Genomic DNA, 12,509 nt, shown 5'->3' on the forward strand with positions numbered 1-12,509 from the left:
CCCAGTCTCAAGTAAATGCATTTTTATTAGATGTTCAGATATTTTTCTTATTATTTGATTTTATTTCCGGCACCAAACCAGCACTAACAAGCACATCAACCTGATCGGCCTGAAAATTCTGGTTTAGGCTGGTCTTTTCAGCAATGTCATGCATTTCAGAATTGGCAAAATGTGAATTATTTTACCAAAATAAGAGGAATCATACAAAATGATTTTTTTTTTTTTTTGTACTGGCCTGAATAAGATATTCACATAAAGGTGTTTACATACATACAGAAAAATCATTCAGGTCCCACAAATTCTTTTGGTTTTAAAAATCAGAGGCATGTTTTCCAGAAGCCAAAATAAGTTACATTTACCCTGATCTTCAAAAATCATACAAAAAAAAAAAAACATTCAAAAAACACAGCTGTGGTTCATTTAGGTAAGAACACAGTATTAAGATTCAAGGGTATGTAAACTTTTAAACAGGGTCATTTTTATAAATCCAACTATTATTTTCTCTTGTGGACTATGTAAACATCTTTTATGTGAAATATCTTATTCAGGTCAGTACCAAATAAACAATAACATGCATTTAGTATAAAATAATTAACATTTTGCAGATTCTGAAAAGGGGGATATAGAATTATGACCTCAACTGTATATAGTAACCCTGCTGCCTAAACCAGTATAATAAAATGAATAATACAAATTCACTTGGTATTCCCACAATAAAATCTTACTTCAATTATTACTTTCAGAGTAATACAAATGATGTCCATTACAGCTTAGTCTGAGGTAGATTTTGCATGAAAATGCAGAAAATATTGCAGTATACGCTCAGGTGAAAATAATCTTTAAAAAGCTTTTGTAAAGCCTGATGAATGGGTAGGAGAGGTTGTGTGGAATCCCTTATATGGAAATGGTTTGGGCGTGACTTATGCTAATGACTAACTGAAGCGCGCGCTCCCTCATTTACAATAATCAGGGTTCATCAACATTAGACTGATGGTAAGAACAAATTTATGTGCGAGCGCAGCTGTTGCAAAGCCAGCAGAAATTTTGCATGAGCAGCTTTGTCTTGACCCAGTGTGTGTATAAATTAAAATCGTTATCAGTCTCAATACACTCTCCCTCTCCCTCTGTTTCAGGCAAATAAATTGCGCACTAAGACTTTAAAGAACACGCTGAATCCAGTGTGGAATGAAACGCTCGTCTATCACGGCATCACGGCTGCCGACATGACCACCAAAACCCTCAGGTACTGTACCACCTCCGTTTCCAATATATGGAAGTATTTTTGGCTCTACTTGCACTTCCGATTCACCTTTGAACATATGGTTCTCTGTCAAATCCCATGAGTGTCTCCGTCCGACTTACTAATGACAGTGAGAACGTGTGAACTACATTTGTGTGTGTGCATGTGTGAATTTCATTACTTTGAGGTCAAATCAACTCTCCAGAAGCACATTGTCACTCGAAGCACATTGTGTGTGGGCATGCTGTATGTGTGTTCGGCAGCGTGTAGTCGATGTCTCTGTGGTGCAATAACACACAATCGCCTTAAGGTAACACCCACACTTGGGTCTAACCTTCTGTGTAGAGGTACGCTACAATTTGAGCAATAAAACTCAGAGGATGGAACGAGATGGGGCAATTTCTCTAGAAATGTAATCGAAACCCTTGTGATCCACAGCTGGGAAACAAACCTAGCAGGAGCTCTCACGGGATGAGAGAGAGGAAGAGATGAAGAGAGAGCGAAGCTGCTTGCTTGTTCCACTTTTTGGTTGAGACCGTGAAAAATTCGAGTTTCATGCTGAAAGGGTTTTTAACTCAACCCCGTTTTACCTCAGCGCTTCAATCCAGTGATTTTTGCCTCTGCAGTATGCAGAGATATTGCAGAAATTGTTTAACAGAAACTTCTTGTAGATTAAATAAAAACAATTAGATGCATAAATTCTGCCAAAAGTGCCACTGAACTGTTTCTTGTGGTGAACATGGATTGTCCTCACTTTGGATTCCCGAAGGATAAGTTTGATTTGATGATTCTTTCTGCTCTGTTACGCTCTGTGACCATCATGCCGAAGAGCAGGTTGTCGGAGCCCTGGGCGTAGATGGAGTATGTCACCACGGGCAGCGTCAGCACCTTGTCACAGTGACTGTGTCTGGGTTGTGACAGCTGGCCGATCTCAAACCGACTGCCGTCGTTCAGTGAAGGGAGAGGCGAGAGGAATTCATATTTTATGTATTAAATCCCAAACATCACAATGCAAGATTCTGGAGATCTTATCCTGTGCAAATAGTAGTTGCATATTTACTATATTTCCTCCCATATGGCCCTTTGTCAATAAACGGCTTTTCTATCGTCAGCTTGTCTTTTGTCATGTGAATGTCATTTCCCACATGAGAACAATGACTGCTGCTGGCAAGCTATTGGCAGGGAACATTTTCTGAAGAATGGCTGCGTTATCAATAGTGCTGTTGTGCCATTATAGAAAAGCATCCGATGCTATTACCGGAATCGGCATCGTAACGGATGTCACTGAAGCATACAGTATGTATTCGTTGTTTATTAGTAGGCAGTGTGAGTTGTGGTCTTTTAGGAGCCTACAGTTGCTGACAAATTAGTTTTGCCACATTTTAAAAACACCCTGACTCAGATGTGACACTTTACAGCGTCATTTTTCTGCTCTCATAAAAGTGGATGATTCAGCGATTACTGCCAATCAGGAGTTTGATGTTTAATATACAGCTGTGGAGAGGGATTTTAGATTAGATTCTTCATAGTGAAAAAGTTGGTTAGATACAGTCACTGATTACATCTATTTATCCATCTGTCTATCTATCCATTTATCATCCATCGTTCTATTTAACCATCATTCTGGCAATTCATCGTTCTATCCATCCATCATTCTATGGGTCAATCCATCCATCATTCTATCTGTCAATCCATCTGTCTATCCATCCGTCTTTCATTTGGTCAATTTATCCATTGTTCTTTCAGTCAGTCCATCCATTCATCCATCCATCCTACTTTTGGTCATTCCATCCATCCATCCGTCCGTCCATCCATCCATCAACCCACCCATCCATCCAATGATCCATTATTCTATCGGTCAATCCATCCTTCGTTCTTTTGGTCAATCGATCGATCGATCGATCCGTCCATTCATAATTTTTTGGACAATCCATTCATCCTTCTATCAGTCCATCCATCCATCCATCATTCTGGCTATTTATCATTCTGTCATTCTAACATCCATCAATCTGTCAATCCATCCGTCAATCCATCCATCAGTTTGTCTGTCAATTTAATTTATCTATCTATCCATCCGTCATTCTTTTGGTCAGTCCATCCATTGTTCTAGCAGGCAATCCATCCATTTGTTTATCCATTATTCTATCAATCATTACATCCATTTTGTCCACCCATCCATAAATCCATCATTCTTTTGGTCAATCCATCCATCATTCTATTGGTCCATCCATCCATCATTCTATCAGTCAGTCCATTTATCTGTCTATCATTCTATTGGTCAATCCATCCATCCATTGTTCTATCAGTCCGTCTATCCATCCACCCATCTATTCTTTTATCTGTCCATCCATCTATTGGTTCTATTGGTCTATTCATCCATTGTTCTATTAGTCAATCCATCCGTCCATCTATCCATCAATCTATCGGTCCATCCACCGTCCTATCAGTCAATCCATCCATTGTTCTGTCAGTCCATCCATCTATCATTCTATTGGTCAATCCATCCATCCATCATTCCGTTCGTCTTTCTGTCAATCCATTGTTCTGTCAGTCAATGCATCCATCCATTATTCTACCACTCAATGCATCCATCTATTCATCCATTCTTCGGTCCATCCATTCATTTTTCAGTTTGTTTATCCATCCATTCCTCCATCTTTGTGTGGAGCAGTTCTAGATATTATAAGGTCAAGTGTACTGCATTCTTATTGGTAGCTGAAATCATTAATCAAATTAACATACGAACCACTTAATACACATGTGAAAAATTCTGAATGTCGAACAGTCAAATTCTGCAGAAACCTGTGGAGCTTTTTTGTGAAATCTTTCGGCACAGGTTCTGCGTGGGTCTGCCCATGACTCATCGAACTCACAGTTCGATACTGAATAAACATTGAATAGTTGTCTTTGGATGTCCCGCTTGTTGGTGACTTCCGTATGCATGCAAACTCTCACATAATCACTGTGACTGACATTAACAAGGGAAAGCTCAGCCCCACGAGTAATAAATAGCAGCTTCAGGAAGAACAGTCCCCAGGACAGGTTACAGGAAGTGGAGAGCACCTGTTATCCACCTCCACACGAGTATGTGTGCATATATAAGCATGTGTACACACCTGGCTGGAAGGAATGACTAACCGAGCCCTAGAAGGAAGCGAGAAGCCAACAAGATCATGATGTCAGTGTCATCTGCTTACGTGCAGCCTCTCGCGCTTTCGCTCTTTGATACCCACATTAACACTTCACTTCTTCTGCTCCTACATTTGGGTATTTGTCTTCTCATCCTGGTTTTTCTGCCTCATATATTCTTTCCTCAGTTTGCTTTTTCCGTTCCATATCTGTCGCTGACGTAAAAACCATCTGTCTTTTCTTACTTCGTGCACTTTGCTTGAATTCCTCTTTTCTCATTCTGGTTGTTGTTGTTGTTTCCTTCTTTTAATCTGCCTCTTTATCAGTGTCAATGCTATCAGTTGCCAGATAATGGGTTTAGCAGGTTAACTATAACTAAGGTGGGGAAAAGGCAGGTTAACCCATAGGTTTTTAAAATAAATATGGTGCATTTATGCAATATTTATTCATTTATAGTATATATAATTAGCCTAGAATCTAGACGCGCCCCTAGCGGCAGCAAATTACATTTGCTTCCAAGGGCAGTCTAGTAACTCTCCGTTCACTTGAGATTTCCAAAAATCCAAAATCGACCGGGCCAATCACGAGTCGGTGGGCGGGTTTAACATGATGACGACTGACCTGCGACCATAAGTTCCGTCAGTCTATGGTTCCGTCAGACGTTCTCTGGTTCCGTGAATTACGCGTGAGAGAGAGAGCGATGGCTGCTGCTAGCGAACAACTTTTTCGAATCGGCTTTGGCTGCCACTCTGAAAGACTTTAAGCTTTTCACAAGAAACTGCACTGAGGTCGTTCTTACAAAAGAAGGATGTATATTTGGAGTTGCCTACGTCCAGAGCCATACATACTCTCTGTATGGCTCTGACTACGTCTCCTCCTTCGTTGCTCTGATTGGTTGTAGCACTATCCTATTGCGTGGAGAAGGAGTTTGAAAGACAACCGTTTATCCCGCCCCTCCGGTTGAGCGCTGTCTATGGAGAGTGCCCAGACCCTACATTTATGTCAGGCTAATATATAATTGCATATAAAATATAAAATGTATTATAAATAAACTGTACTTTAATTTGTAATGTGTAACTTTAATGTTATGCAGTTGAGTAACCAGTTGGTGGTAATGCTATTTTAAGTCTCTCATCGTATCTTCATGTTGTCCATAGAGGATTAAAGACACAAAACACTGTGTAAGAGGTTTGTTTCAGGTCAGACATGAATGAAATTTATGATGCAGTTCAGTGAGCCAAATGTTAATTCAGTAAGCATTCTGGCAGATTCAGTAAATGAATAAAAAAATACTCTACTCTTTGACTCATTAAAGTTGACTCATTTAGTGCCAATTCAGTAGCCAACTGTAATGAATCAAATAGACTCTTATGAATTATTTGTTCATGACTCTGACTTCTCTCTGCACTGTTTGTTTTTACATGTGCATCTAGCAAGACAAGACTAGATTTTTTTGCAGTAACCTTGTCTTTTAAATCATTATGATTTATTTAGATTGTAAGTCATCAACTCACATACCGTATCATTCATTTTGTCATGACGTTTTAAATTTAGTAGCTCTGCTGCCAAATAGCAATGCATGAAATGCTTCAACATGAATAGTGTGACACTTTTTATACAGAGATTGGCTCAGTTAAATTTCAGAAGTCATTTTACTCTGAATTAATTTTGTCAGTGATATTTAAAAGTGATTTTAGTCATTTTCAGGTTCACATGTGTTGTTGTTGTTGAGCATTAGCGTTAATTTTTTCCCAGTATCTGATGAATAAATGAATCAAATAGACTTATGAATTATTTGTTATTTTAAATGATTTTAAAAAATTGCAGTTGTGGAGACTTTTGACTCATTAAAGTTGATTCATTCATTAAAAGAGCTGGCTCATAAGTGTCTATTCAATAGTCGACTGAAATGAATCAAAGAGACTCTCATGAAGTATTAATTCATGAAGTATCCGACTGCATTTTTTTTTTTTTTTTTTTGTGCATCCAAAAACTTGTTTGTATTGTTGTTGGGGTGTCTTTTCTGTAACCATGTCTTTTAAATCATTATGATTTATTCAGACTGCAAACGCTCAACTCAGATACTGTTTCGTTTATTTTATTTTTGACACTATAGATTTAATATCTCCGCCACCAAATAGCAATGCATGAAATGTTTCAAATTTAATAGTGTGACTATTTTTATACAGCAATTTAGTCCTGAAGATTAGCTCAATTTAAATTAATAAGCCATTTTATCTGAATTAATTTAGTCAACAATATTTCTAGATGATTTTAGTAACATTCAAGTGTTCATAGAGGTGCTGTTGAACATTAAAAAATTAACCTGAGTGTTAATTTTTCCAGATATTTGATGCTTCCATGTTAATGGTCAGACACAATATTTTAGTCAATACCACCTACTTCTCAGCTCAGAGACTCTCTCTCTATGGGTGTGCGTGCGACACGCTTAACACGTTTTGTCTTGAGAGTTGAGCTGAAGAGTTCTGAGTGCCATCTTTCTTTCTCTCTCTCTCTTGCAGGCTGTGTGTTTGTGATATGGATCGTTTAGGACGGAATGAGTTCATAGGTGAAGTCAGGGTGGCCCTTAAGAAACTCAAGGAGGGAGAGAGCAAGAAATACTACATGGGTCTCGAGAGAATTGCGCAGGTGTGTGTGCGTGAGTCATTGTGGCTGTTGTGAGGTTACGTCCGTTGGAATTTGTACTATGCATAATTTAGTGTTTGGGTATTTGCTGTATTATTAATAACCTTTCTATGGTCTTACAGACCCGGGAGGGTAACAGCCAGGCAGTGGATACTGGGGCTCCTGTTGCAGAAGAGGAGGTAAAGATCCAATACTTTCCATCTTGTACTTGAGACCTCTGAAAACTCCCTTTTTACACTGAAACTGCAATGAATGTAGAACACTCACATTCAGGGAACAACAAGGACAAAGCCCCCAGGATAAAAGGACCTGATTTTTATTATCTCAAAACACTAATTAGCAACCACAGCACTTTCCTGAATACTTGTTTTTCACTTTGGACTGATAAACTGTCCTGGTCCATGAGGTTATCATATTCAGCTGATTGTGAGGGCATTACATTTAAAGTAAGTTTTACATTTTTCCCCCCAGAGGTCACTAGTGAGAATCTCTAAAATGATCATGAATGATTTCAGATAAAATTCTTATATTTTCTACCTGTACTAATATTGTAGGCTATACTGTGTTCTCTAACTAAAAGCAGTTCTGTAATTTTATAACGGGTTATGAAATTCTGAAATGTATTAAATGAACAGAAAAACATCCTTTGCTCAAGGAGTTTTTAGTATATACTCCTTTCAAAACTACCATTTAAAAGTCTCTTATGCTCACCAAGTTTGCAATTATTTGACCAAAAATACAGTAAAAACTGTAAAATTGTGAATTATTATTTTTATTATTACAATTTTAAATAATAAGGGTTCCGCAGGCATTTTTTCCTTTAGAAATCATTGTAGTATGTTAATTTGATGCTCAAGAAACATTATGTTCAATACTGGAAATAGTTGTGCTGCTTAATAATTGAGGAAAAAGGGAAAAATTACCAAAAATCTCTTTTAAATAGAATGTTATACATGAAATGTTATACATTAAAAATGTCTTAACGTCGCTTTTGATAAATTTAATGCATACTTGCTAAATAAAATAACTAATTTCTTTAAACTGTTTCATCCCAAACTTTGATTTGTTAGTGTAGTTTTGAGACAACTTTCTTTTATTTTTTGCCCGTAATAATATTGTAGCTGCAATATGTATACTGTTCATTTACAAAAATTAGTTCTCTAGTTTAAGTTAAGAGGTTTTTAAATGCCACAATATGACAAATTAACAAAAAAATGGTTCTGTACTGAAGTTTGGAGTCAGTTTTTTAAAAGAAATTCTAGAAATTAATACTTTTATTTATCAATGATGCTTTAAATTGAACAAAAGTGATAATAAAAACATTATTTTCAGATAAATGCTGTTCTTCTGAACTTTCTATTCATCAAAGAAACCTGAAAAAAACATCTACTCAGCTGTTTTGTTTTTAACATAATAATAATAATACATGTTTTTTTGAGTTGCAAATCAGAATATTAGTATAATTTCTGAAGCATCATGTGACTGGAGTAATAAAGCTAAAAATCCAGCTTTGAAATCACAGAAATAAATTGTATTTTAAAATATATTCAAATAGAAAACAGTTATTTGAAATAGTAAAAATATTTCAAAATTTTACTATTTTTGTTGTACTTTGGATAAAATAAATGCAAGTTTGCTGAGCAGAAGAGACTTCTATAAAAAACATTAAAAATCTTCCTGTTCAAAAACTTTTAACTGGTAGTGTATATATTTAAAAAAGATTTTTTTATTGTTACTCCATCTGTATAGAAATATTTTTCGGTCACCTTTGTTTTGGACTAGAAAAACAATCACAATGTTCTTAAGGGAGTGTTTAGCCCCGTTGTATCCTACTGACATATATTGTTCAATGTATTATTGATGGTCTGAATATTGATCAGTGGAAACAAGCCTATCTCTCTGTCTCTGTTTCCCTAGCGTGGCCGTATCCTGGTCTCACTGATGTACAACACAGAGAAGAGTTCTCTGGTTGTGGGAATTATTCGCTGTGCCCATCTAGCCGCCATGGATTCGAATGGCTACTCAGACCCCTTTGTCAAAATGTAAGTCTTTTGGCACATTTTTTCAGAGTGGACAGTGACAAAGTAACAGGAATTGATTAAAGAAGCAGATGGGATCACATGTCCAGTATCCTCCAAGCCAAAAATAAAGTGCAAGCCTTATGTTTCAAACGCCTATTCATACCAAGAGTTTTTGGCATTGCACAAGCATAAAAAGCCAGGCAGTCAGAATAAACCAGATCGAAAAAAGTTAGGGATGTAACGGTATTATCAATATCGTGGTATGCGATAGCAAAACTGTCTTGATATTATCGTGTTCACATGATAATATGAAACGATAGGTCTTCCGGGCTAAAAATGTAGTTTTTAAAATATATTTAAACTTCTTATTCTAACATAAAAGGTCTTTTAAGTTGTGTTTTGTGCCATTATACTTTGGCACAGTATCTGTCAGGCGGACTAAAACCGAAAGCGCAATATGGCTTAATCCCTTTATCGAGTTTTCGCTGCACGTTTCAAAGCAAAGTGCGCACTTTGCTCAGGCTATAAGCTCATGATCTGGTGTTTTCCGTGCCTCGGAACGGCTCAGTTCACACTGAATGCAGTGAACCTGTTTTTTGCATGTGCTGTGAGTTATGCTTTATTTTCGCGGCAGGTGATTACAGCGTTTCATTAGATTTGTAGTAAGATATACGTTTTTGTAAGCCTGTTTTCACTGAAGCTGGAGTTTTCTGTCAGAATGATAGTCTAAAATTGCAGTATGAATTGCTGACAGCTAGCGGTTTAAATGGGTAACGTTACTGCAGTCCATATTTAACATATCTCTTTCAAGTGTAAAAAATTAGGAAAGAAGTATTGTAATTTTCCTACTGTAGTGTAACCTATAAAATAGTAATTTATTTATTTTACAGTGCAGTTATTTTCCAATATATGGCTATTACTGTCATAGGAATAAAAATATTTTAAAATTGTTGTTGTTTTTGTTATTATATTCTAATTAGTTTGGCTTCCTAAAACACCAGTGTGAATGTAATTTAGATTGAGACAGTATACCACAGATAAAAAGAGGGTTGAGTCCCCTTTTAAAGTTCAGGTGCAAGTCAATTCACTGACTTTCTGACTTTTCTGTTTTCTTAGTTAAAAACATGGGTTGGAGCTCTTAATTTTAAACTCTCAAAGTGGATTAGATAGAATAATTTAACTTTAAAATGTACCAAATTTTCATTGTTTTCTATGGAAACCCATTTCCGCCACTGAATTAAAAAAAAAAACTTTATTGCGACTCACAATTCTGACTTTTTTTTTCAGAATTGCAAAATACAAACTCGCAGTTCCTCTGTGTATAAGGGTAAGTTCTAGAAGAAATGATTGATTAAGTAAATGTGGAAAAACTTGACTGGTCTGCATGAAGCAAAGTCCTAATCCCAGCTGAACACCTCTGATTGCAGGCCTTGAGCCAAAAACTCATCACCAAACACCAATGACTTGTAAGTATGGGTACAGTCATTTTAGACACTTCAAACTTGTTGCAGCAGAGATAAAAATACACATTTTAAATACATGAATAAATGTTTCCATCTTTGTTGCCACAGTTTTGAAAGTGCCTTTTTCTGTTCTAAACAAGGGGGTGTCCCAATACTTTTGTCCATATAGTATATGTACAAGTCATTGGTTTTTGGTTTTGGAGTTTTTGGCTGCGTTTAAAGTCACACCAGAGGTGTTCAACTGGGATTAAGACTTTGCTTTATGCAGACCAGTCATGTTCTTCCACACTGACTGAATCAAATTCAGTCCTGTTCAAATTCTTTTTGAACATTGCCTTATACAATAGAAAAGGATCCTGTCCAAACTGTTGCTACAAAATTAGAAGCACACAATCCCCTCAAATATCATTATATGCTTAAACATTAAGATTTATACTCATGGAAATTACTAAAGTAGTCAAACCTGTTCATTAAAAGGGAGTGTAACAATACTTTTGGCAATATAATGTATAAAGTAAGAATTGTGGGATATAAACTCACAATTGTGAGAAAGTCAGAATTGTGAGATATACTTGCAAATCTGACTTTTTTTCTCACAATTGTAAGATATAAACTCGCAGTTGTAAGAAATGAAGTCAGAATTATGTGATATAAACTCGCAATTGCGAGTTAAGTCAGAATTGTGAGATAAAAACTAGCAATTCTGTGAACATATCAGTCACATATCACTTTTTTTCTCCTCAGAACTGGACCTTGTAACTCGCAATTGTGTTTATATCCTGCAATTCTGTTTTTATATCTAGCAATTCTGACTTTTTAACTCGCAATTATGCGTTTATATCTCACAGTTCTGAGATAAAAAGTTGCAATTACCTTTTTTATTTTTTATTCAGTGGCGGAAACGGGCTTCCATAGTTTTCCAAGTCTTTATTTATCTTTTTTTTTTTTTTAAATATCGCAGTAAATATCCTATCGTGGACTTCATTTTGAGGAATTATCGTATTGTGAGATTTTGAAAAAAAGACAAATAAAGACTTGGAAAACTATGGAAGCCCGTTTCCGCCACTGAATAAAAAATAAAAAGGTAATTGCAACTTTTTTTCTCAGAACTGTGAGATATAAACGCATAATTGCGAGTTAAAAAGTCAGAATTGCTAGATATAAAAACAGAATTGCAGGATATAAACACAATTGCGAGTTTATATCTTGCAATTCTGAGAAAAAAGTCAGATTTCCAAGTTAATATCTTGCAATTCTGAGAAAAAAAAAACGTCAGATTTGCAAGTTTGTCTTGCAATTCTGAGGGGAAAAAAAGTCATATTTGCGAGTTTATATCTTTGAATTCTGAGAAAAAAGTCAGATTTGCGAGTTTGTATCTTACAATTCTGATTTAATTTCTCACAATTGTGAGATTTTATCCAGCAATTCTGACTTTATATCTAGCAATTCTGACTTTTTAACTCGCAATTATGCGTTTATATCTCACAGTTCTGAGATAAAAAGTTGCAATTACCTTTTTTATTTTTTATTCAGTGGCGGAAACGGGCTTCCATAGTTTTCCAAGTCTTTATTTGTCTTTTTTTTTTTTTTTTTTTAGCAGTAAATATCCTATCGTGGACTTCATATCGAGGAATGATATTGTTACATCCCTAAAAAAATGATTTCCAGCTTTGTTCACAATTTGCATCATATTTTTTTTTTTTTTTTTTTTTTTTTTTAGAAGATTGAGACCCGTGGGCTTTGTGTGATGATAGGAGCCTACAACCCCACACGAGTGAATCTAATGTTGTAATCAGTACCTCAAAGCACCGATGTTGTTCAAATAGAGTTTAAGCAAATTAGCCGACGAATACGATCCCCAGGGCTCCTGTAGTGAGTCAACGGTGGGCATGGTTATCATTTCCACAGCTTTTATTTAATTTTCACATTTATTACGATCACAAAAAAGCAAGTTTTAACAAGCATAATTTAGTTTGTCCTCCCTTGACTCACTGCATAGCACAGCATCAG

General features: G+C 36.1%; 1 protein-coding gene across 1 annotated transcript in view; it reads left to right on the forward strand.

Annotated features, from left to right (window-relative positions):
• The window catches only part of LOC141287788 (double C2-like domain-containing protein beta), an 89,260-nt gene that overhangs the window by 14,882 nt on the left and 61,869 nt on the right, over positions 1-12,509 (forward strand). Inside the window, exons 4-7 of the mRNA XM_073819914.1 lie at positions 1,134-1,243; positions 6,892-7,018; positions 7,138-7,194; positions 8,933-9,057. Coding sequence (XP_073676015.1) covers positions 1,134-1,243; positions 6,892-7,018; positions 7,138-7,194; positions 8,933-9,057 — 419 coding nt within the window. The remainder of the gene's footprint in view (positions 1-1,133; positions 1,244-6,891; positions 7,019-7,137; positions 7,195-8,932; positions 9,058-12,509) is intronic.

The sequence above is a fragment of the Garra rufa genome, chromosome 15 (genome assembly GCF_049309525.1).
Source record: "Garra rufa chromosome 15, GarRuf1.0, whole genome shotgun sequence".
NCBI classification, from domain to species: Eukaryota; Metazoa; Chordata; class Actinopteri; order Cypriniformes; family Cyprinidae; genus Garra; species Garra rufa.